General features: G+C 42.7%; 1 protein-coding gene across 4 annotated transcripts in view; it reads left to right on the forward strand.

Moving 5' to 3' along the window:
* EXOC6 (exocyst complex component 6) overlaps positions 1-23,026 on the forward strand; it is a 210,220-nt gene that overhangs the window by 66,157 nt on the left and 121,037 nt on the right. For all 4 annotated transcript variants that reach the window (XM_075841004.1, XM_075841006.1, XM_075841005.1 and 1 more), the window contains exons 3-8: positions 1,617-1,664; positions 1,750-1,840; positions 4,971-5,016; positions 17,759-17,963; positions 18,805-18,960; positions 20,149-20,217. In XM_075841004.1, coding sequence (XP_075697119.1) covers positions 1,617-1,664; positions 1,750-1,840; positions 4,971-5,016; positions 17,759-17,963; positions 18,805-18,960; positions 20,149-20,217 — 615 coding nt within the window. The remainder of the gene's footprint in view (positions 1-1,616; positions 1,665-1,749; positions 1,841-4,970; positions 5,017-17,758; positions 17,964-18,804; positions 18,961-20,148; positions 20,218-23,026) is intronic.

The following is a 23,026-nucleotide window of genomic DNA, read 5'->3' on the forward strand; positions in this document are numbered from 1 at the left end:
AATTAGGAGGTGCTCACATTATATTCTTGGCATCTAGCAGAAAAGAACACTTTGCAGCTACTCTCAGCCAATCAGCATTGCTGAGAAGACTCCCAGTGATGCTGATTGGCTTAGAGGAGCTGACTGACAACCTGAGCTCTTCTCATGGTTCTCTTCCAATTGTCCTCTTTAGCTGGATGCTAGGCAAAGTTTACTGTCCCCCTAAACAATGTTTTTTTGAAAGCTGTATAATTGGATCGGTTATCTCCCTCATATTTAACCCATTGATCTCCTTGTTTGATGTTCCCCTGTCTCAAGAAAGAAGTTCTTTGAAAATGTCACACAAACAAAGCATTTAGTGTATTCAAACCTAAGAAAAATAAAAAACCGTTGGGTAAATTCGCCCAACCCGCATGCCTCCCGATGAGCAGCCCTGACGCAGGCCAAAGAAAGCAGGATTTCTTTGCATGCATTTTGTCCATTAATATTATTATCCTCATTAGCTTAGTATCTTATTCACGTTGCCAAAACCATACAGTGTTTCTAGTACGTACGTGCACTTGACTCCTGCGTCAGAAGTCTCGACAGTGCGTTGGCACCTGCACATCAATAGCTAATAGTCTTCCGTATTTTCTCCAGTTGTTTTGTGTTGCAGGTGCACAGACGTCGTTTAGGGGGTTTTATGCCAAACACAAAAACATTCTTTCCCTTTTAATCCCTCTCCAGCAACCACTGCCAAATTACCCTCGTACCCCTTGGGATGGAGCTAGAATTTTCAATTACGTGTGGGATATCACTTGTAATTGTGCTTAGTGTTGAGCTTTGGGAAGATTACGCTTCATCTTCCAGAGAAGTGTCAGGAGTTTAGGCAGAGGTCACACTGTACCAACCCTTTTAGCTCCCTTTACACTTCTGCAAACAAAAATCTGCACACCAGACAGGTCGAGCGCAGTTCAGCAAAGCCTCTGATTGGAAGACCATTATATTAATGATATTCAGATAACAGGGGACAAAACGCGGCATCAATGAGGTCATTGAACATCTTTGTTCTGAAATTAATGAGATTTTCAATCAACCCGAATGTGCTTCCTTATTATGATGACCTAATGAGTCCGCTCAATATGTGGGAAAATATGAGGTCGCGCTCTTCCTGCACCTGCAGCATGGAAATCTTGCTGGGGTTTGTAGATTTCCACTTTTGATGTGAATCAACCACCCAGTGTTTGCATTCAGCAATGTATGAATGTTTAATTACAAGAAAAATGCCATTGCCATCTCATGTGGACAATGAATGGGGCATAGACCTCATTGAGGTTATCAAAAAGGGACCAGTGGCCAATTGGGTCAATGATTTGAATTGTTTGACAGACCCACAGGAACAAATAGAGTTCAAAAATCCCAAGTAAATTCGAGAAGTTTGCCACAGAATCTGTTAGTACGAACCGTCATAAGTAATTAAAGTTAACAAAAGCCCTTTGTGATCGAAAGTTCAAGTTCAAACTGTAGAGTTAATTTCGATTTGCCCGTTTTTTGTTCTAAGTCTCTCATGAATCGTGATCTGATTACAAGGGTGAGCAGTTACATTAGGGCACTATTTGCTTATTTCTTATAACAAAGGCAAAATCCATTTCTTTAAGGTCCAAGTTACTGATACCAACAGAAGATTTCAGGAAGCGGGGAAGGAGGTAAGAAATTGTCTTATTACACATTCAATTAGGTAAAAATTTACAATTTTACCAAATTGGATCAAAATCTCTTTTTATATCTTAGGTCATTGCTAAAACAGAAGATTCCATTCGCTGCAGGACACAGCAAAGAAATATTGCAACTGTAGTGGACAAATTGCAATTGTGCCTTCCGGGTGAGTTATATTAAAAAATACTGAAATATGTATTTTTTTTTCTGTATCAGCGGACGGTAGTAAGAGCTTTACTCTTATTTGAGATATGTATGTGAAATACTGTTACATATGGATTATATAAGGGCGATCTGCATAGATAAAAAATGTAGGTGCTGACCTTTATGGGCATTTTCTGCTTTAGTCATTTTTGAACCTGCTTCAATCACAAAAATGTTACTTTGTTGTGGATGACGATGCCATGGTTCTTCTCAGTCAATCCTCTTTGGCGCAGTTGGCTGTTTAAGTTGGCTATTGACATAAAATAATTGTTGTCTGAAAAAGCCTTTGACCAACAATTATAGTCCATTACGACAATTCCCCCATTCACATGCTTGTTTGCCTTGGCCGAACGTGCGTGTTTACTCTATTGAGTATGGTCAGATGCCTCTGTCACCATTTATTTTGTGAGAAACACTAGAAGTGGATAGGGAAAATCAATCCTGTCTGGTCAGTTAGTTCAATATTTCTTCCAATATAAACACTCCAGTGAGGGTCTTGCAGTCCCTACTGACATTATATTGTTAATTGTTATAAAAATCAGTGGGGTGTGCCAAAATGATATCTAATCTCTATAAGTAGCTTTAAGATATCAGAAGGGATCTGCAATAGATACCCTAATGCTGGCCATACACAATAGATGAATGATGTTAAAACCCGCCAATCTTTGCAGGATCGTCCAAAATCTAATATGTGTATAGAGGAATCTCGACAGTTTACAGGGGGGGGGGGGCGCGGGAGCGCGGATAAGGCATGTTGAGTTTTTATATGGCAGACCCTTTGTTTCTCCAGGTGAACTGGAGAGACACCTCTGGCCTATCGGTTCCCCTTTTTAAATAAAACATGCATGCTCGGTCAATCTGCATGTTTGTGGGTCAGTCGGCAGAGACGGCGTCTAGCCAACAGCCAGCGGGCTGAAAAGAAAAATACAACGCAGCAGATCGCCTGTTCACAGTTATCTGACACTATTATTTGTGTTATAAATAGGCACTGACTCTTCCGAAATGGCCGTTGTCAGGTGAGAGAAGGATCGGGCATGTTGGATTTCAACATGATAGAGCCTTTGTTCCCACGGGAGATAAGTCACTACCCGAGGTGTCCGGCAGCGACTTATTCCCCTCCCCCCCTACATGATACACATACAAGCTTTTCCCAACGTGGATGTGTTTTTCAGTGTGTTTGAAGGGTTAAGAGGAATAGCTCACGGACGAACGGCTATATTAGGTGTATGGCCACTTCAAGTGGGGCTTTTCAGCCGTCTTAAAGATATAGTGTATGGCCAGCAATTAGACATTAGATTTTTGTCTGCAGATACCAACGATTTCAATGAGATATGTAGACAATCTTATGACTATGTGGACTTTTAGAACGTGCCCTCAACTGCATCTGACAGCTTTGATTCTTACTCTGGTCAACCTGTCTGTTCCTTTTTGTTTCCTCCTGGAGATTACTGTCACAAGAGGTGTCTATCAGCCCCTTATCCTACCTCCTCTAGGCCAGATAAATAAGGGATGGGGGGGGGGGGCGGTGAGAATGTTAGGTTCAGTCATCTTTCTTTTTTGCTGCTTTGAAAAACATGGTTTTAAGATGCTCATGTTGAACTTTGCTTTGGAATGTATGTCGTTGCTTGTAGCCTCAATGACCTTCTGGTTGCCCTTAAGGTTCTCTTAAAGTTTTACAAATCCAGTCTTGGCCCGTTTCTGAGATCCAAATATCTGGAGTTTGTTTTGCATTCATAATGGCTGACGTATGTCACCTTGCCATTTTTCCAGAAAGTCTTCTAATTTCTTTTAGTTCTCGAATGGACCTCTAATTTCCTTTATAGATAGTTGGGGCAATATTATAATATTTTGTTTAGAAGAGATATATATATATATATATATATATATTTATTTATTTATTTTTTTAATGTGCACAATATATGGATATTAAAATTACTTTTTCTAAGCAAAAAATTTAAATTGCTACCCAAGCAGTTTATTATGAGCACTGTACCTCTCTGGGTAGAGCTGGCTTTGTGCTTCAGGGGGCCAGAAAGGGGCATTTGTTAATTAAGAAACAAAAGTAACAATCTGAGCTTTGTTAATTGTAGCGTCGGGCCTCTCAGGGTTTGTGTGGCCAGAGGCTTCCTGCCTCAAACCACCAAAGGTGAAAACTGGAGATGACGCTTGACCACAGGACATAGCTGTTACCTTATCTGTTATTTTCTGCTCAAAAAGTTTCAACATTTAACAAAATGATCAAATTGAGAGATGCTCAGGAGTTGTCACTACGTTTAATATCAGGACTTGATTAGAACATAGATGGTCAAGTGATTCATAAAGCTATTCATTTGTTGTGTAAAAAAGCAAAAATACTATAAGGCCATGATCAGATGTGGCAGTTTTGCAGCAGATTTCTGCAACATAGTACAATACAATGCAAGTGAATGGGATGAAAAATTTGCAACATCTGAACTACAGGGCCGTTCAGTTGAGGTTACTGGGCATCTTAATGAGGGAGTTTTTTTTTGCTTTGCTGTGTGTTTTTTTTAAAGGTATTTTAATATGCATTACGTAAAAAAAAAAAAAAAAAGGCGCAGCCAAAAACTGCAAACTCCTGCCAGTAAAACCCAATGCTGTTGTGGTTTTGTGCGGCAGTACGGCCGCACAACCCTTAAGTCCTCTTTTGTTCAGGCGGTAGTGGTGTCTTGCCTCCGCCGCACAAAGCATTTATTAATACATGAGTTTATGATGCAATTTGGTGAAAAAGGGCTTTTTTTACTTAGAAGAAGAACGGCATCAAATTGGCAGGCATAGGGCATGCTTCACTTTAAAATAAAATTCATCAGGCTGTAAATACTACATGGTTTTCTACAGTGGCGTGAATGTTATTGTGAAGATTTGGCATCTGATCACCTGGACAGGGCTTGGTACATACTGTGTTGTAAGGTATGAATTACTGGGAGGTCCACTACTTTATGGGGTCATCTACATTTTAACCATAATATTTTTAGAGAATACATTTTTATTTTTTCTCAATAACGTGTACTTTATAAAAGTTGTAGTATTATTTTGAATAGTTTTCCTTTTTTTTTGTCTCTTTCTATGTTTAGCCCTAGAAATGTACAGCAAATTAAAGGAGCAAATGAGCGGAAAAAGGTAAGTGTAATAACAATGTATGCAACAAATAAAAATTAGGTAGAGCTTTGAAGCTTACTGGAGACAGAGCTTCCATTAAACTCAAGAATAAATTTTTCTTCAGTAAGTTTCTAAGTTCCACCTAGTGGTGACTGTAGGCAGACTGAATTTTATCAATTTACTCTATGGATATACAGGGGATTTGGAGAACATTTATTCAGACCTCAGACCAGATCCCTACATTTCTACAGACCCTGGACTAGACCCCTAAATTAATTCAGACCAAAACCAGAGCCCTAAATTAAATCAGACCAGAACAGACCCCTCTATATGTATATACTCGCCTCTCCTTGCTCCCGACTCCTCTTCAGCTCCAGCCACCGCCGCATACAGGGTCCTGGACACTGCCAGGATTCAATGTGACGATTATCTATTAGATTAATCTAATAGATTATGGCTGATTAAAAATATATATATTACTGTTGTTTAGAGGGAGGCCAAAACCACCCATCCCTCCTAAACCTGCCCCTTTAGACTCCCATGAGGTTGAACTGTCTGACTGTGGATACTCTGTAATGCAGAATATACAGCCAGAGGTATAGCTATAGTGGGGTGCACAGGTAGCGGTTGCAACCATGCCCTGGTGCCTGAGGGTGCCCAAAAGCTCCTCTGTTACATAAGAAGACACCAGTATTATAAAGAGCACATGGTAGGTGGGGGCCCTGTTACAGACTTTGCATTGGAGCCAAGGAGCTTCAAGTTACACCTCTATACAGATTTGAACTGGCCACTGTAGAAGAAAGAGTTCTGACTTGTCCCTGAGAAGGAACTTTTGGAAGGTAGTGATTCTCCAGCTGGTTCTCTTAAGGGCAATGCTCCCTGGATAAAGTATGCAAAATTGCTCTCCACGGGTAGAAAGAAAACTTTCTCTCTACTGCCACCTATAGGTGATTACCCTTCAAGTCAATGTCCGACCCGTTATAGAGCGTTGTAACACGACTTGGGTGTCTCTTCTATGGCTCTTAACACATCTGTAGACAGCACTGTTTCTGAGTTGTTTCTCCTCATCAGTACAGAGTAAGGTTTTGGTTGACTGAGCGAGATGCCTTGGACACAGCTCCTGGAAGGTACTGATTTTCCTTGCGGAGATCCAGCTGGTAGGGAGTCTTAAGGGCAATGCTCCCTGGGAAAAGTGTGCAAAATAGCTCACCTCCAGAAGAGAGAAAACGGTCTTTCTAGTGCCAGCTATAGGTGACTACCTTGTGAGTGAGTGGCTGAGTGAGGTGCCTTTGAAGCAGTTCTTGGAAGGTACTGGTTCTCCTTGTAAAGGAACAGAGTTTGCGGTTCTCAACCCCTGAGTAATCTACTCCTTGATGAAAACTGTCCCTAAGGCCTCATGCACACGAACATAGCCATGTGCACAGCCGTGATTTTCGGATCGGCCAGCCGCGGAGTGTCACCCGCGAGCCGCCCACAAATCGCGGGTCATGCACATGGCCTGGGAAACCACGGTCGTGTGCATGGGCCCATAGGAATGAACGGGGCCGCAATTCTCCCATGGATTTTCGGGGCAATTGCGGCCACAACAGCACGTTCGTGTGCATGGGGCTTTAGCCGTATATATTTACTCTTTCTCCTCATATATCTGATTTTGACAGGGAACAGATGTTGCTTATAAATAGCGCAATTTGTCAAAAGTGTGATGAAGGGTTCAGAAAAACAATTTTTAGTTAAACAGCATGAAATGTAATGAAAATATAATCATAGGAGATAGAATATTATCCCTTAATATTTTATACCATCTAAAACAATTTAAGGAGCGATAATAAATTACATCCTTGGGGAGCACAGTTGGAAGAGAGGAATAATGATCCCTCTCAAGTTCATTAATATCTACTTAATCTATCATAACACATTAGAAATGAATTTACAGTTTAAACAGCGAGACCATTGACCTTGAATGTGTCCTTTACAGATACAGAGACCAGAAATATTTCTCCCATGTACCTATTTATATGGCTCCATGTACCTTCCATGTCCTGTTTATGTCATTTCTTTATACAAGACATTAATTGAGTTTATCAAATTATATAATTTCATTATCTTCTTTTACCTTTTTTTCAATGTACAATAAAATACAATTCCTTTAATCCGGCATCAATGTATCTGGTAGGTAGAAGTCATGAAGTTATGAAGAAGTCATGATGGTGAAAAGTAGCAAAGATCACTACAGAGTCTGTAAGAAATACATCATGGTGCCCAAATACCTATCAGTTTTACCAAAACTGTACGGGCACCTTGTGATGAGGGATCTCTAGGGAAGCAGATGATGATGATGATCAAGTTAAAACGCATGTATATGTTTACAGCTATTATCGCTCTACAGTGCAATAATAAAAGAGAGCCTGCACTTCAATGTGAGCCTGCCCTAAAAATTTGGTATAACTTTCAGAAACAATTTATTTAGGAAAAATTGCTGGAATATACCTGATGGAAAGGACTTTTAAAATAACATATATTTATCAGATAGTATACATGTCTCCGCTCCAGAAGCATAAATAGGAAGCTTCTCGATCCTGATGCAATATCTTTAACAGGGCCCCCACAACTATCCAATGTCATGGGGTTCCTATTCATTGGGTGTGAATACTTCACCTATAGTTACATTTTTTACTTACTGGCAATTAGATCAGCTGTTTTGGCTTGTTTCCGTAACTCCTATAGACTTGGATGGAGAGAGGTTTGCACATGCGTGGCAACCTCCATTCAATCTACACTTCACCTGGCAGAAATAGATTTAGGGAGCAGATGTGGGACCCCCATTTATCAGACATTTATCACATTTTGTGGGTATGCCATAAATGCATATGGTAGGAAAGCCCATTTGAAGACATCTTCCAGTTGGCACTAGCTTCTCCATAACCACACAAAAAAAAGAAAGACCACTGAGAAATTATTTATTAGGATGACTGAAAGACTAATGAGTAATTAGAATGGAAAAATTTATTTTTATAAAGGGGGTTCCTTTTAATCTATTTATTGCTTATTCATAGAACAGTTACTTCAAAGTAGATTAAATGCACACATAATATAATATTCTATATTATAATACATTCATTATTATTATATAAAATATATTATATTATATTCACATTATATTCACATTTGCGTTGAAGGCTTCTTCAGATTTGAAAGGAGGAATAGCGCTGAATGCACGTTTGATGACATTATAAACAATGCCCAAAAGCCCTGATAGATGCCCCCACAGTATAATGCCCCGCATAGCTACTTCCACAGTATAATGCCCCCACACAGTATAATGCTCCCCATAGCTGCCCCACACAGTATAATGCTCCCCGTAGCTGCCCCCACACAGTATAATGCCCCCATAGCTGCCCCACACAGTATAATGCCCCCATAGTTGCCCCACAGTATTATGCCCTCACACAGCTTAATGCCTCCCTTAGCTGCCCCCACAGTATAATGTCCTACATAGCTGCCCCTGCAGTATAATTCCCCCACACAGTATAATTCTCCCCATAGCAGCCCCATACATATAATGCTCCACATGGCTGGCCCAACACCATGTAATGCCCCCATAGCATCCCCCATACAGCATAATGCCCCATAACTGCCCTCCACACAGCATAATGCACCCCATAACTGCCCTCCTTACAGCATAATGCCCACCAAAACTGCCCCCACAGTAAAATGACCCCATAGCTGCCCCATACAGTAGAATGCCCCACATACAGTATAATGCTCCCACACACAGTATAATGCCCCCATACAGTATAATGCTCCTATAGCTGCCCCCATATCAGCCCCCCCATACCCAGTATAGTGCCCCCATATGTGATAGAAAAATAATAAAATAATTACCTACCTATCCCCGTTAACACGATGAGTGGAGGAGATCCTTCTCCTCCTTTGGTCTGTGCTATGAGTCACTCGGCGCAGACAGGCGTGATGACATTACTACATCACGCATGTCTGCGCCGAGCCACTCACGGCACAGAGAATGCTGGAGCAAGGAGCCATGCAGATGCAGTTGGAACTGGGACCAATGCGGTCAGCGCTGTGTGGCAACAAGGGCCCCATGGGCCCCCTAGTCTTAGTTGCGACCTCTATAGCTATGTGTAACGTCTATGGCCAAGGGCCGTCGTTCAGACTTACCCTCTGACGGTCCCAGCCATGGACATCTGTGTTCTCGGCGACATCTTCCTCCAGGGAGACCCCGACTCTCACTTCTGGGTTCTCGGACTGTTTCCTGCAGTGCGCGGGCGCCCGCGCGTGCACGGCCTTCAAGGGCCAGTACGCGTCCAGCTGTCATTACTCAATAATTAGCCCAGATGGCTGCTGGACTATAAAAAGGTCTCTGCCCTTATCCTTATGCCACCTTATCCATGTGTGTACCCTTGCATTCGGGAACTATTCTGTTTTAATCATCTAAATAAAATTGGAACAACGTTCTATTATAAACTGGACTGCGCTGGATCATCTGCTTTTGGTATTTTTTCCTGTCTTCTACACTGTGTGCCGTCACGGAGATCCAGGCGCAGAGCGCAGTGAAAATCTGCAACAAGGTGAGCTGGAGGATCCCTCCCACAAATTGTCTGAAGAACAGGTACCCATTGCCTTTGATTTCAGAACTCTTTGATCGCATACGGAGGGGCGAACGAAATTTTTGTTCCAAGCTAGACCTGCGGGGGGCTTACAATTTAATCCGGATTCGTCAGGGTGACGAGTGGAGGACTACATTTAATACACGTGATGGTCACTACGGATATCTGGTCATGCCCTTCGGCCTGTGTAACGCCCCCGCGGTCTTTCAAGAATTTGTCAATTACATTTTTCGTGATCTCCTCTATGTCTGTGTTGTGGTGTATCTCGATGACATTTAGATTTTTTCCCCAGATCTTGGGACTCATCAGGGTCATGTCCGCCAAGTGTTTCTTCGATTAAGGGAGAACAATCTTTACGCCAAGCTGGAGAAGTCTGTGTTCAAAGAGACGTCTCTACACTTCCTGGGCTATATCATCTCTGATCAGGGTCTCAAAATGGACCCTGAGAAGGTCAAAGCTTTCCAGGAGTGGCCACGCCCCCAAGACTTAAGGGCCGTACAATGCTTCCTGGGATTCGCCAACTTCTACCGACTGTTCATTCCCATCTTCTCTTCTTTGACAGCTCCCATCTCCACCCTCACTAAAAAGGGTATGAATGCCAAGGTATGGACTCCAGGGGCTGAAGTTGCATTTAAAACCTTAAAAAAGGCCTTCACGTCAGCCTCTATTCTTCATCATCCTGATGTATCCCTACAGTTTTCGTTAGAGGTGGACACCTCCTCTGTTGGTGCTGGTGCACTTTTGTTCCAGAGAGGTTCGAAAGGCAAGACGGTGGTATGTGGCTACTACTCCAAGCTGTTTTCTCCCGCAGAGCGCAACTACTCGATTGGGGATCGGGAGTTACTGGCCATCAAGCTGGCCCTGCAGGAGTGGAGACACCTGCGAGAAAGGCGCAGCTCATCCTATCCTGGTCTTCACGGATCACAAGAACCTGACCTATCTACAGACGGCTCAACGGCTGAATCCTCGTCAAGCCAGGTGGTCGTTGTTCTTTGCGCGGTTACGGTTCGAACTCCACTACTGACCTGCCGACAAGAATGTGAGGGCCGATGCCTTGTCTAAGTCATTTGAAACAGAGGACACTGTGGAGTCCCCACAGAATATTATCGATCCTTCCTGCATCTTTTCTGTTAACCCTCTGCAAGTTAGAGACATTCCTCTGGGAAGGACTTTTTTACATCTGGCAGACAGAGGAAGAATCCTTCGCTGGGGTCACAGTTCCAAGCTGGCAGGTCACGCGGGTGCCCGTAAGACCCGAGACCTAATTGCCCGTCAGTTCTGGTGGTCCACGCTGCCCAAAGACGTCATGGACTTTGTCTCCTCCTGTACAGTGTGCGCAGCAAACAAAGTTGCCCACTCCAGACCAGCCGGTCTGCTCCAACCACTGCCTGTGCCCGATGCCCCCTGGCGGCATGTTGCTATGGACTTTGTCACAAATCTGCCTCTTTCTGCGGGATGCAGTGTGATCTGGGTGGTGGTGGATCGATTTTCTAAAAAGGCTCATTTTGTTCCCCTGACTGGTCTGCCTTCTGCTGCTCAACTGGCCGACCTCTTCGTTCAACACATCTTCCGTCTGCACTGCTTGCCTCTGCATATTGTCTCTGATCGAGGGGTCCAGTTCACCTCGAAGTTCTGGAGAGTACTCTGCGGCCTCCTCGCTGTAAAGTTGGACTTCTCCTCGGCTTATCATGCTCAGTCCAATGGACAAGTCGAAAGGGTTAACCAAATTATGGAGAACTATCTGCGGCACTTTGTCTCCAGACGGCATGATGACCGGGTGCAGCTGCTTCCGTGAGCTGAGTTCTCCTATAATAACCATACTAGTGAGTCCACCACCTCTAGTCCGTTCTTCATCGTCTACGGCCAACATCCTTGAATACCCCCGCCTGTCTTTACTATGTCTCAGGTGCCGGCAGCTGACTCTACCTTCAGGGACTTTCTGCAGATATGGCAACAGACACGATCTTCTATTCTGCTGGCAGTGGACCGCATGAAGAGAAAGGCAGACACTAGAAGACGAGAACCCCCCCCCCCCCCAGTTTCTTCCAGGTACAAAGGTCTGGCTGTCTTCCAGGAATATTCGGCTGAGGGTGCCGTCTTGCAAGTTTGCTCCCAGGTTCCTCAGACCCTTCGAGATTCTGCTACAGATCAATCCTGTGTCGTACAAGCTTCGGCTGCCTCCTACCCTCAAGATCCCTAACTCCTTCCATGTCTCCTTGCTGAAGCCTGTGGTCCTGAACGGCTATTCCAGGCCTCCTAGTTCCGCAGTGGCTCCTGGCGGTTCGTCTGGGACTTTCGAAGTGAGGGTGGATTGGAGGGGGTTTGGTCCAGGGGAGAGGTCTTGGGAGCCAGAGGAGAACATCGATGCCCCTGTCCTCGTGAAGAGATTTCTCTCCCGCTCTGGCCCCAAGAAGAGGGGGCGTAAGAGGGGGGATACTGTAATGTCTATGGCCGAGGGCCGTCGTTCAGACTTACCCTCTGACGGTCCCGGCCATGGACATCTGTGTTTTCGGCGACATCTTCCTCCAGGGAGATACCGGCGCTCACTTCCGGGTTCTCGGACTGTTTCCCGCAGGGCGCGTGTGCCCGCACGGCCTTGAAGGGCCAGTACGCGTCCACCTGTCATTACTCAATAATTAGCCAAAATGGCTGGCGGATTATAAAAAGGGCTCTGCCCACTTGATCCTTGCTTGAGCGTTGTTGTATACCTAAGTTTGTCTTGCAAATGGTCTCCCAGTGTTTTCCAGTTCCCAGTGTTACCCGTTCCTGCTGCCTGTACCCTGTATCACATGCTATCGTATCTGCAGTGAGAGTCAAGTCGTGTCTTCCGCTGCATCTACTAGCCATCTACAGTGAAAGTTAAGTTGTGTCTCCGCTACTGTCTACATTGCCTCAGGTACCCGTTCTGGACTATAGACATTTGTTTTGTACATAGTTGGTCATCTGTTAGCCTGCTACGCTGTACGGCCCAGTGGGTTCACATCCCGCGCCGTGACACTACGCCACTGGCGATAGGCTGACTGAGCACATGTCACTCATTTTTGCCATGGGTAAAAGGGGCGAGTTATCAGAGTTGCAAAAAGGGATAATTATTGAGTTATGGGCCAACGGTGGCAGTATTTCTCAAACAGCGCAGTTTGTGAACTTTTCGCCTGCTGCTGTGGTGACTGTGTATCGTGAGTGGACAAATGGCACCATTGGGAATAACCGACGTGGAAACTGCGGAGAACCACGTGCCATTGATGTGAGAGGTTGTCAGCTACGAAGGTGTGCGAGGGCCGAACAACACGCTACAGTGGAGCAGCTGACTGTCAAAGCTGGCTCCGAAGCAGACGGATGGTCACTTCTCCTATGCTAAAAAAGGTGCATCGGAAAAAAAAGGCTTCGATTTCCACGGCAGTATCGGATTTACACCACCTAGTGTTGCCTTCTCCGATGACTCACGTTTTCTGCTTCTTTGAACAGATGGACATTGGCGTGTCAGGTGAGAAACATCAAAGAACAAACACCCTGCAACCATTGCTGAAAGAACACAAGATGATGGCGGCAGCGTTATGGCACGGGGAATTTTTTTCATGGCATTCTCTGGGCCCACTCATCCATGTGGAAGGCATTCTGAACTGACTTGGGTATGAATCCATCGTTGCAGATCACGTCCACCCATACATGCTGTTTGTCTTCCCTGGGGCAGATGAAATCTTCTAGCAAGACAATGCAACATGTCACACGACTAGAAGTGTCCGACAGTGGTTGAAAGAGCACGACCAAGACTTCCAAGTACTTCCCTGGCCCCCTAATTTGCCAGACTTGAACCCAATTGAGCATCTGTGGGACCACCTCGATCGTCTTGTTGGCTCTATGGATCCTCCCCCACGCAGCCTTCAGCAAATGTGGGATGCACTGCAGTCAGCATGGCTCCAGATACCGGACACAACCGACCAGCTCCTTAAAGGGAATGTGTTGCCAGAAAAACATGTTTTTTTTTAAAAAATTAAACATTTAGTGTGTGGGTGGTTAAACATTGTTCAAATTTTTTTTATTTTTTTGCACGAGTCCAGGAAATATTATAAATTATTTCTAATTTATAATACTACCCATTTTTGGTCACTAGATGGCGCTGTTCCCAAAATTGCAGCATTGCAGCATTGGGTTAACAGCCCTCGCTCTAGTGAGCTCTCAGCATCCCCCCCTCCTTTATCCTGGCTAGTGCCGGGATAAACGAGGGGTTTGAACGGTGTAACCTCCTACACTGTGTGTCACCATTTTTTGAGCTAACCCACAGTGTAGTAGGTTTACATACAGTAGTAAACACACACAAACACGAACATACATTGAAATCTCTTACCTGCTCCTGCCGCCGCGGCTCCCTCCGGCCCGTCCGCTCCGTTTGCTGCCGCTGGTGCAAGTGCAGAAATCCGGAAGCCGCGACCGGAAGTAGTAATATTACTGTCCGGCCGCGACTTCCGGTCCACAGGAAAATGGCGCCGGACGGCGCCAATTTCGAATAGGACTGTGTGGGAGCGGCGCATGCGCAGTTCCCACACAGACGCCGTACACTGCAGTCAATGGGACGGGAGCCGTTCGCAGTCCCTATGGGACTGTGGCTGCCGTATTCCATGTCTGTATGTGTCGTTAATCGACACACACAGAAATGGAACAAAAAATGGCAGCCCCCATAGGGAAGAAAAAGTGTAAAAATAAGAAAAAGTAAAACACAAACACACAAATAAATATAAAAGTTTTTAATAAAGCACTAACATCTTTAACATATAAAAAAATTATTTCTGATGACACTGTTCCTTTAAGGAGTCACTCCCAGCCCATCTAGCTGCTGTCCATGCTGCACATGGTGGTTACTCTGGATATTAGCTGGTGGTCATAATAATGTGACTCCACTGTGTGTGTATATATATATATATATATATATATATATATATATATATTGTTCCTTTATTCTTTTAATCGGGAAACTTGATTTGTCAGTGAAAATTGTATGTATCCGACACAATAGCACTAAGGATGAACACTATTACGACAATGAGTAATTGTATCAAATGTCGAATGCAAGCAATACAACATAAATCTTGACCTGCAAATGACCTACAAATTAAAAAAGACTCAAAGCTCCCATCCGAGCAGATGTTGAAAGGGCAAGGCCTTGAGCTGGAGATATATATAATTAGCAAGGGGCTCAAGAATGGGTTTAAGTTGGATTATGCTAATTCTGATTTCAGTAACCGCATTGAAAAACCTCCCAGATGAACCAACAGTGTTGTGATAAGCTGATTTGTATAATTTGAATAAAACCATTTATATGATTTTAATGCCGTTATGGAATTATCTCCCAAGAGGTCACGCCATGTGGAGCTGCTCTTTTGAAAATTGGATGAAAGAGTCTTGAAACTCATCTGTGGCATTCTAATTTACAGCTTACACCGACCTACAGATTTACACGTTCACTGACCACGTTATTTATTTTAACGTCTTGCCAGTTTGATCCTATTAACCTCGACCACGGATCCGTGCCCAACAAAATAGCATTTGCATTGAAATATTTGTGTTTTCTTATATTTGAAGTAACAGAGGGACGAGTGTACAGCTTACATATTTTTTTTTGCAAGTTTTGATGAGTTATAATAAAGTGTGAAGTTCTTAGGCGTTTTGATATGTTTCCATAATAACCTAGACCAGTAGTGGCCAAATAGTAGATCATGATCCACAGGTAGACGTCATATTGTTCACCAGTAGATTTTGCTGTTAGGTCAACAGGTGTTTCCATTTTTTATCGAAAGGCTTAGCTCGTGTGGGTCTCGCATACTCCCTGACAGTGGAGAGCAGCAGCTTGGTTATATATGAAGAGGACATGACTGTAGCTAACTGATATCACAGTTCTGGGGCATCTCAAAAGGGGGCTTGTAAAAAATGTGCAACACCATCCTCCACATATCTCTCATTGTAGTACACATAGATTCTTCTAAAAGTAAAAAACCAGTGCCAGTACTCCTGTACTAAAACCTCGCCCCAGAGACCCTGTGACCTACTACCCAGTGACCTGTTGTGATCCATTCTGTTTGACTACTAGAAGAGGTACCTTCTGATTGTGACCTGTTGATACCTCTTCATTGCCAACTGGTGTTGCTGACCAGACATGCCCCTTCTGCTTGGATGACTTTGTATTGTGTAGCACCTTTTTCTGACTCCGTGCCCCTTCCACATCTGATGTCCCTATGTTCAGTCACTATTCTACATGCCTAATCTCCTATTGTCATTAGCAACTGGCATCTATAATAAATCTCTCCTAGTCTGTCAAGTTCTTTACCGGAATGGAATTTAAAATCTCTGGGCTTTTTCCTTGATTATCGAAAAGGACTGAGAACTTAACACTTTAACTTGGATTAAGCCAACCTGGAGCATCACGTTAACAAATGCGTTTAAAAAAAGTATAGTTTTTAACTGAAATGTCAGTGTTAGGAAACGTCTGTCCCTTTAAGATTACCATGAATACTAGTCTACCTTCTGGGCGGTTCTGGTTTTAGTTGTTGAGCTTATTCCACTTTTCTGTCTTTCTTACTATCAGATTGAAGGGTGGAATATTTAAAACCTGGGTTGGTTCTGTTTTCTTTGCTTGTGATTTTCCTTGATTCCATGTGTTTGATCAAGCTACTGACTACCTTGTACCTTTGACTATTTGCACTTTTTGGAACCGGACCTCGGCTTGTCTCTGGATTACCCTTTGCTTACTGATTTGGACTATCTGCTCCCAACTGGTTTTGACCTCTGCAATCCATCATATCCACTAGCTTTGTGATTTGGACTTTGTTTACCCTTAGGCTGTCTTGTTATCTGCTCTGGTATTGCTTGCATTGCACCTCTTATCCAACACCGAACTCTGTTAAAAACAACCTGGGTTCTATGCAGCAAAGCCCAACCTACCGTGCGGTGGGCTCTTGCAAAAAACAGAGAGTAGTCTTGGATTTTGTTGATCAGAGTTGTGACGGATTTGGGGTTGCAGATTTATTTGCATGCTCATTCCTGACAGTCTCCAGCAGCCTTTGGGGAATCACTCACCTAGCAATTCCATAAACTTTCACCCTGGGAATTGCTCAACTGGTGATTCTATAACAGTCGGCAAATGTTTTTATTGTAGTTTACGCAATTTTTAATTTTGTGTATGAGGCCTCATGTTCAGAGTTGAATTTAGAAGATGGTCTTTACACTTTACTAAGACATTTCAATTATACCAGTCAAAGAAATGCAATGTAGCCCATCATCTTGCCTGTAAAGCTGTAATACCTAACTTTTAGCGCTGAGATACAAAGCTTTGCACAATACATTATGAAATCAATAAAATACTGTACATACCCTATTAAAACATCACAGTAATGACTGGTTCTCCTTAATAAGACATAAAAGGCCATAGTTTTCATATAACACATCGGTAGGAAGTGACTCATGCCACATCGATGTCAATAATGGTTTTTCTAACTTGATAGGTTGAATTCTGCTCAGCCCACATTAAGCTACCTGCATTATAGACGGTGGGTGCATACTTAAATAACATTTCCATATTATATTCCTGTTATTAGAATTGTTTCCCCTTTATCACATACATAATGGAAAAACAATGGATATAACTAACATATACAAAGACGTGTACCACAAACTGAACTGTAGCAACTAGTGCCAGGCAGCTGCCGCCAAGGCGGATAAGATCATAAGAGGCATCAGAAGGGGCATAGACAAGAATATAGTACAAATCATTACTTAGACCACACATGGATAACTGTTTATAGTTTTGCATCAGAGGATTGTTTTGCCTTTTTCTTAGGATATTAGGTTTATTAGATGTCCTTTTGCAATCTTACGAACTGTGCTACTATGGTACAAGTGAAAAAAGCTGCAGGGCAGTCGGGAGAGTTTATATTCCTTGTGGCTACCCTCCAGCCTATTAGCAGATTATAGGATGTCTTACAAAAGCTTGTCGTCTGCTGACAGGATATTTGGCAGTATATTATGGAGTTGCTATTTATACAGTCACCACCGCTCCAACAGAGAACAGGGGTTTGTGCAGAGAGGTCCGTTACCTTGTACTGTGGCAATATTTTCACATTCCCTGATATTCCTCTTCTCATTCGCAGGTATTATTCCGCTCTAAAGACAATGGAACAACTTGAACATGTTTATCTCCCCAAAGTGTCCCAGTATCGTTTCTGCCAGATAATGGCTGAGAATCTTCCTAAGTTACGAGAAGAGATCAAGGAGATCTCCATGTCTGGTCTCAAAGACTTTCTTGAAAGTATCAGGAAGCATTCTGACAAAATTGGAGAGACTGCCATGAAACAAGTAAGTTTTATATCTTTGTCCCTTTGAAGCTTGCTTACAAATGGCAAAAGACGAGTTACACTTCAAAATGATTTTTTTTTTTACGCTTCTTGCTCCCGCAAAATTATGAAGAAAGATACTAGTTTGTGAAGAGCGCATTACCTCTTACCTAACCCTGGAAAAGTAAAGTAATAGTTTTTTTCATTAAGATGCCCCCTCCCTCCCGCGACCAGCTGGTTGCAAAGGAACCTGCGGCATGGAAAGGATTTGCCTAAAGTGGAACATTTCAAAACAGCAGATTAATGATGGGTGATTTCTTTTTTCTGTGGTGTGATTGTGCCACAAGAGATTGCCCATGTGGCTTAGAATTAGTTAAGATACCGTGTGTAATAAATGACATATCCTCTAATATATTTAACTTTTATTTGGCATCCAGAGTAGTCAGAATGGTCCTCGTGGACTTGTACATGTTGTAAATATTAGATGTTGTATCACTGTTGCATTTTAGATTTGCTGTAGCTTCAAAGTGAATATCCACCTTTTAACACCATGTCGTTTTATGCCCTAAAATTCTGTGCTGATTATAACGTGCAGTAACCGCTGCAAGGAAAATGTAGTATTACATGGCCGTCCATGTTATACGAGGATGGCCCGAATCCACCCCCTATCACATTCATATGCTTTAGTAGGGCATATGGATAGGGACTTGGATATCATTTTTGTCCTATTTAGATAAAGATAACTTTTAAGCCTACAAAGTCTTCATGTTTGCCATTTTCTTGGTCGCCGTGGTATAATGTGGTATGCTTTACTTCCTTTAATATTAATGTATGTTATATTTCTATTTCCCCAAATAAAACAGGCACAGCAGCAGAAAACTTTTCACGCTGCACTGCACAGACAGACCAACGTTGGATACAAAAAACCCATGTACATCATAAATGGTCATACTACGGGAAGGGAGAATGGGGTTACACCAAAAAGTCAAATGCTAGAAGATGAGGACACAGAGGAAGAGGTATTTCCTAGCATAGGTTTTACTGGTGTTATAAAGAACATTTGTACATTGCACAAAAGCCTCATTTTCAGAAAGTAGGAACCAAAATCAAAAGGAATGGAAGGATTTCAGAGTGATCATAGGGAATCTGGGTGCCGAAATAGGCAAAGAGGAAGCATAACCATCAGCCACTGCCATGTAATGTGGTTCCAGTACTGGGAATGATTCCAAATCCAGAGGAAGAGTAAGAAGGCAGCGAAGCAACAGCCAAAATCACAGGGGTGGGGGGTGGGTTTAATGCTAGTCGTGTGTTTTTTCTCATTTTAGGCATAGCAAGTTCATCCTATCGGTGGATTATTGAGTCCATTCTCTTCAAGTATCTTTATCTTTCCACAGTGGCAGAAGTATTTATACCTCTATTAGTTAGATCGTTTTACAAGGGGGCAGTAGGTGTTATCTTGGCCATATACATAATGATAATTATTAGTCATCTGATCAAAAAAGCAATCATTATTAATGATTATTGCTGTATGTTGCTAAAATGATCCATTACCACCAATGGAAATCTGCTTTCAAAATGTTCTTACAGTTCTTCACCTGTGCATGTGAAAAATACATGTGAGCCGTTCAAAGGAACAATTTTTCCCATTATACCCGTTGGTATTATTATAGGAAATGTATTTTTGCATATAATCCTTTCCTGTTTAGCATGCTAATAAAAAAAAATATATCAGAACACTTCTCTAATAAGGATTAAATTGTCCCACGTTTGGCCAACATTACCAGTAGTCCTGCCTAATCATATAGTGATTACTGTGTGTTACACAATGTTCACTACATTAATGTACTGTATATGCACGCATAATAGGGCTGTGGCTACACACAAACTTTTTGCAGCAATACACCTTCAATTTTTAGATATCTCCCGACATCTGCAGTACATAGGAATAATTCAAAGCTCTCACACCACAAAAAGTCTGTGTATAGCACCAACTACAATTTACCTGTTTTTTTAGGTCATCTGACAACTGGTGGCTAGTCCTGGAATATTCTAACTCTGATACAGTAGTTGAAAGGGTACTAAAGTCTTTAGGCTAAGTGCCTTGTGTTTATATATATATATATATATATATATATATATAACAGCAATATACCTAAATCCAACTGTTAAGTCCATGTTTACAAGTGTGAATGTCATATTTTCTGCAGGTCCTTAGTGTCCAGGATTTGGTAGACTTTACTCCTGTATATCGGTGCCTACACATCTATACAGTTTTGGTAAGTGGAATTTTTTATATCTTTAAAAATATATACATTGTAGTAATGAAATTAATTATCTATACGTAGTCGTCTGCTACTAGGCAGGCTTTCTGTAATCTGCTGTCCACCTCCTGTTGTCAAGCAAAATCTGTCTCTAGTTACAGAGCAAAGGGGACGGACTGCAGGAAATGTGGGGAGGGGTTCTCTTCACAGCCTGCCCATAGAAGCAGTAGGGTGCAGAAAGAGAGAGGAGACACAGATGCTGCCCATAGAAGTCTATGGAAAGGGGAGGGGAGCAGGAGGGGGGAGCAGAGAGATAGAGAGTCACACACACACACACACACACACACACACACACACACACACACACACACACACTGCCCATACAAGTCTGTGGAGAGGGAAGGGGGGGGGAGCAGGGAGAGCGACATGCTGAGAGGAGTGAGTAAGGAAAGACACAGATGCTGCCCATAGAAGTCTAGCAACAGGGGAGCAGGAGGAGGTAGCAGGGACAGAAAGATACAGACACACTGCCCATAGAAGTCTATGGAAAGGTGGGTGCAGGAGGAGGGAGCAAGAGAATACCTAGAGATAGAGACAAGCTGCTTATGTAAGTCTATGGAGAGGGGAGGGGTGCAGAATCAGAGAGACACACACACAGATGCTACTGCCCATACAAGTCTATGGAGAAAGGAGGGAGCAGGGGAAGAGAAACAAACACAGACACGCTGCCCATAGAAGTCTATGGAGGGGGGAAGCAGGGTCAGAGTGAGGAAAAGCACACGCAGACGTACAGGATTCTCCTCTTCTATGTCTGCAGTGTATATAAGGCATAGTAGCAGTAAGACTCTGCCCACTACCTCAGAGAAAACTGTGAATTAGGGATGTATTCTGCATTTTCTAGCATTATTCCCCTCTGCAGACTCGAAGTAATATAATGCCCAGAAATATTGTTATTCATCACGTACACACATTTGACACTTATTCTGAAAAGTTAGGTAGACTTTAAAGTTATTATTGTCAAACACAAATTATTAATCACGTTGTGAGGATTTAGTTTGGGGCACGTGTTCCCGCTGGCTCTGCAGCCTCAGGCACTAGAATAACTCCACACAGCTGAACAAGGAGAACGTCTCACTCATAGACTACTTTTTCAGCGTAGAAAGCTCCTTTTTCTTTGGCGCACTTTGATAGGCTCCCTGTATGTAACTCCTTGGAGATGGAGAACAGCTGATGGGTATAAAGCAGGTAAGTGGATTATAGTGTATGGGCTCTGTGGCTTGGGTTATTATATGGGCACTTTTGCTGGTGTTACTATATGAGCACTTTGGCTGGTGTTATTATGTGACAAAAATAGGGAACTGGGTACAGCACTTTTAAGTCATTTCACTGACTGCATATTTGCAACAGACTGTTCATCAGGGCTAGTCCACCGGCCTTAAAGGGGTAGTCTAAGCACAGTGTCCATATTTAAATGCATTTCCCCAATTTGTTCTACATTTCTTCAATTGCAATCAATTTTAGAAAAAGATTCTATTAAAAGTTATCCCCTTACCATGTTGAGGCTCCTTGTTATTTCTTGTTGCTATTGGGCATGTCCACCTGCTGTGTCCATTGCGGAGGCTAAACATCCACAGTCCTTCTTTTCTCATCTTCTGTGTCTCCTGCCTATCTTTAACAGCGCACCGGCCCCACATCGGCCATCAGTACACCATCTCACAGAATAGAATGGGGCAGCCTGGACAAGCGCAGGGGTGTGAATCAGCGCTGCTCGAATGTAATCAGTAACAATTACTCCAATTGCTTGGATCATTATTATTTATTTTTAGGCAAAGACCCGGCCTTGCGGTGACGGGGTATGTAAGAACTCCCACCATCTAGGAAAATAAAAGCAGCGGCCCAGACAGTGGCACTGATGGCAGGGGGTTATGATGAGTAATAATGTATTTACCCCAAAATATTGCCAGACATGTTAGATTTGTATTAGACACTTATTCCCTGCATTTTATAATAAAATTCCTTTGCCAAACAAGCCCTTTAAAACCAACTATATATAGATAGATACTGAGACGTCATCATGCGATCCTATCATGTAGGTTTATTTGGCTAAACATATATACAAGGTGACCTTTCAAGGCTCTAACTGGATCCAAAATTTTGCCTTGTGTACGTGTTTAGCCCATTAAAACTACATGATTGGATCGCATGCTGACATCTTATTATCTGTCTCTTTCTGGTGTTATATTGTCACTATTGGTTATACGTTTTAATGAATACTATAGGGGTTACTATTATGTGTACATTATGACTAGTGCTATTATATGGACACTGTGGATAAGTGCCATTATATAGAAACTACGGAAGAACGATTATAATATCTCTGATTTGGCTTGTGCTATTATTTGGTCACTAATATAACAGGTTATAAGGGTACTGATGTTGCTCATCTATAACATTAAAACTAGACACTTGACAGGTAAAGTGAATAACATTAATCATATCATTACAATGGCGCCTGTTGAGGGATGCGATATATTAGGCAGCAAGTGATCAGTTAGTTCTTTAAGTTGATGTGTTTGAAACAGAATAAATGGGCAAGTGTAAGGATCTGAGCGACTTTGACAAGGGCCAGATTATGATGGCTAGACCACTGGGTCAGATCATCTCCAAAACGGCCGGTCTTGTGGGGTGTTCTTGGTATGCAGTGCTTAGATTCTACTAAAAGTGTTCCAGGGAAGACAACCAGTGAACTGGAATTGAGAGCCCAAGTCTCATTGATGCACTTGGGGAGTGAAGGCTAACACATCTGGTCTGATCCCACAGAAGA

Source organism: Rhinoderma darwinii, chromosome 11 (assembly GCF_050947455.1).
Source record: "Rhinoderma darwinii isolate aRhiDar2 chromosome 11, aRhiDar2.hap1, whole genome shotgun sequence".
Classification (NCBI taxonomy): Eukaryota; Metazoa; Chordata; class Amphibia; order Anura; family Rhinodermatidae; genus Rhinoderma; species Rhinoderma darwinii.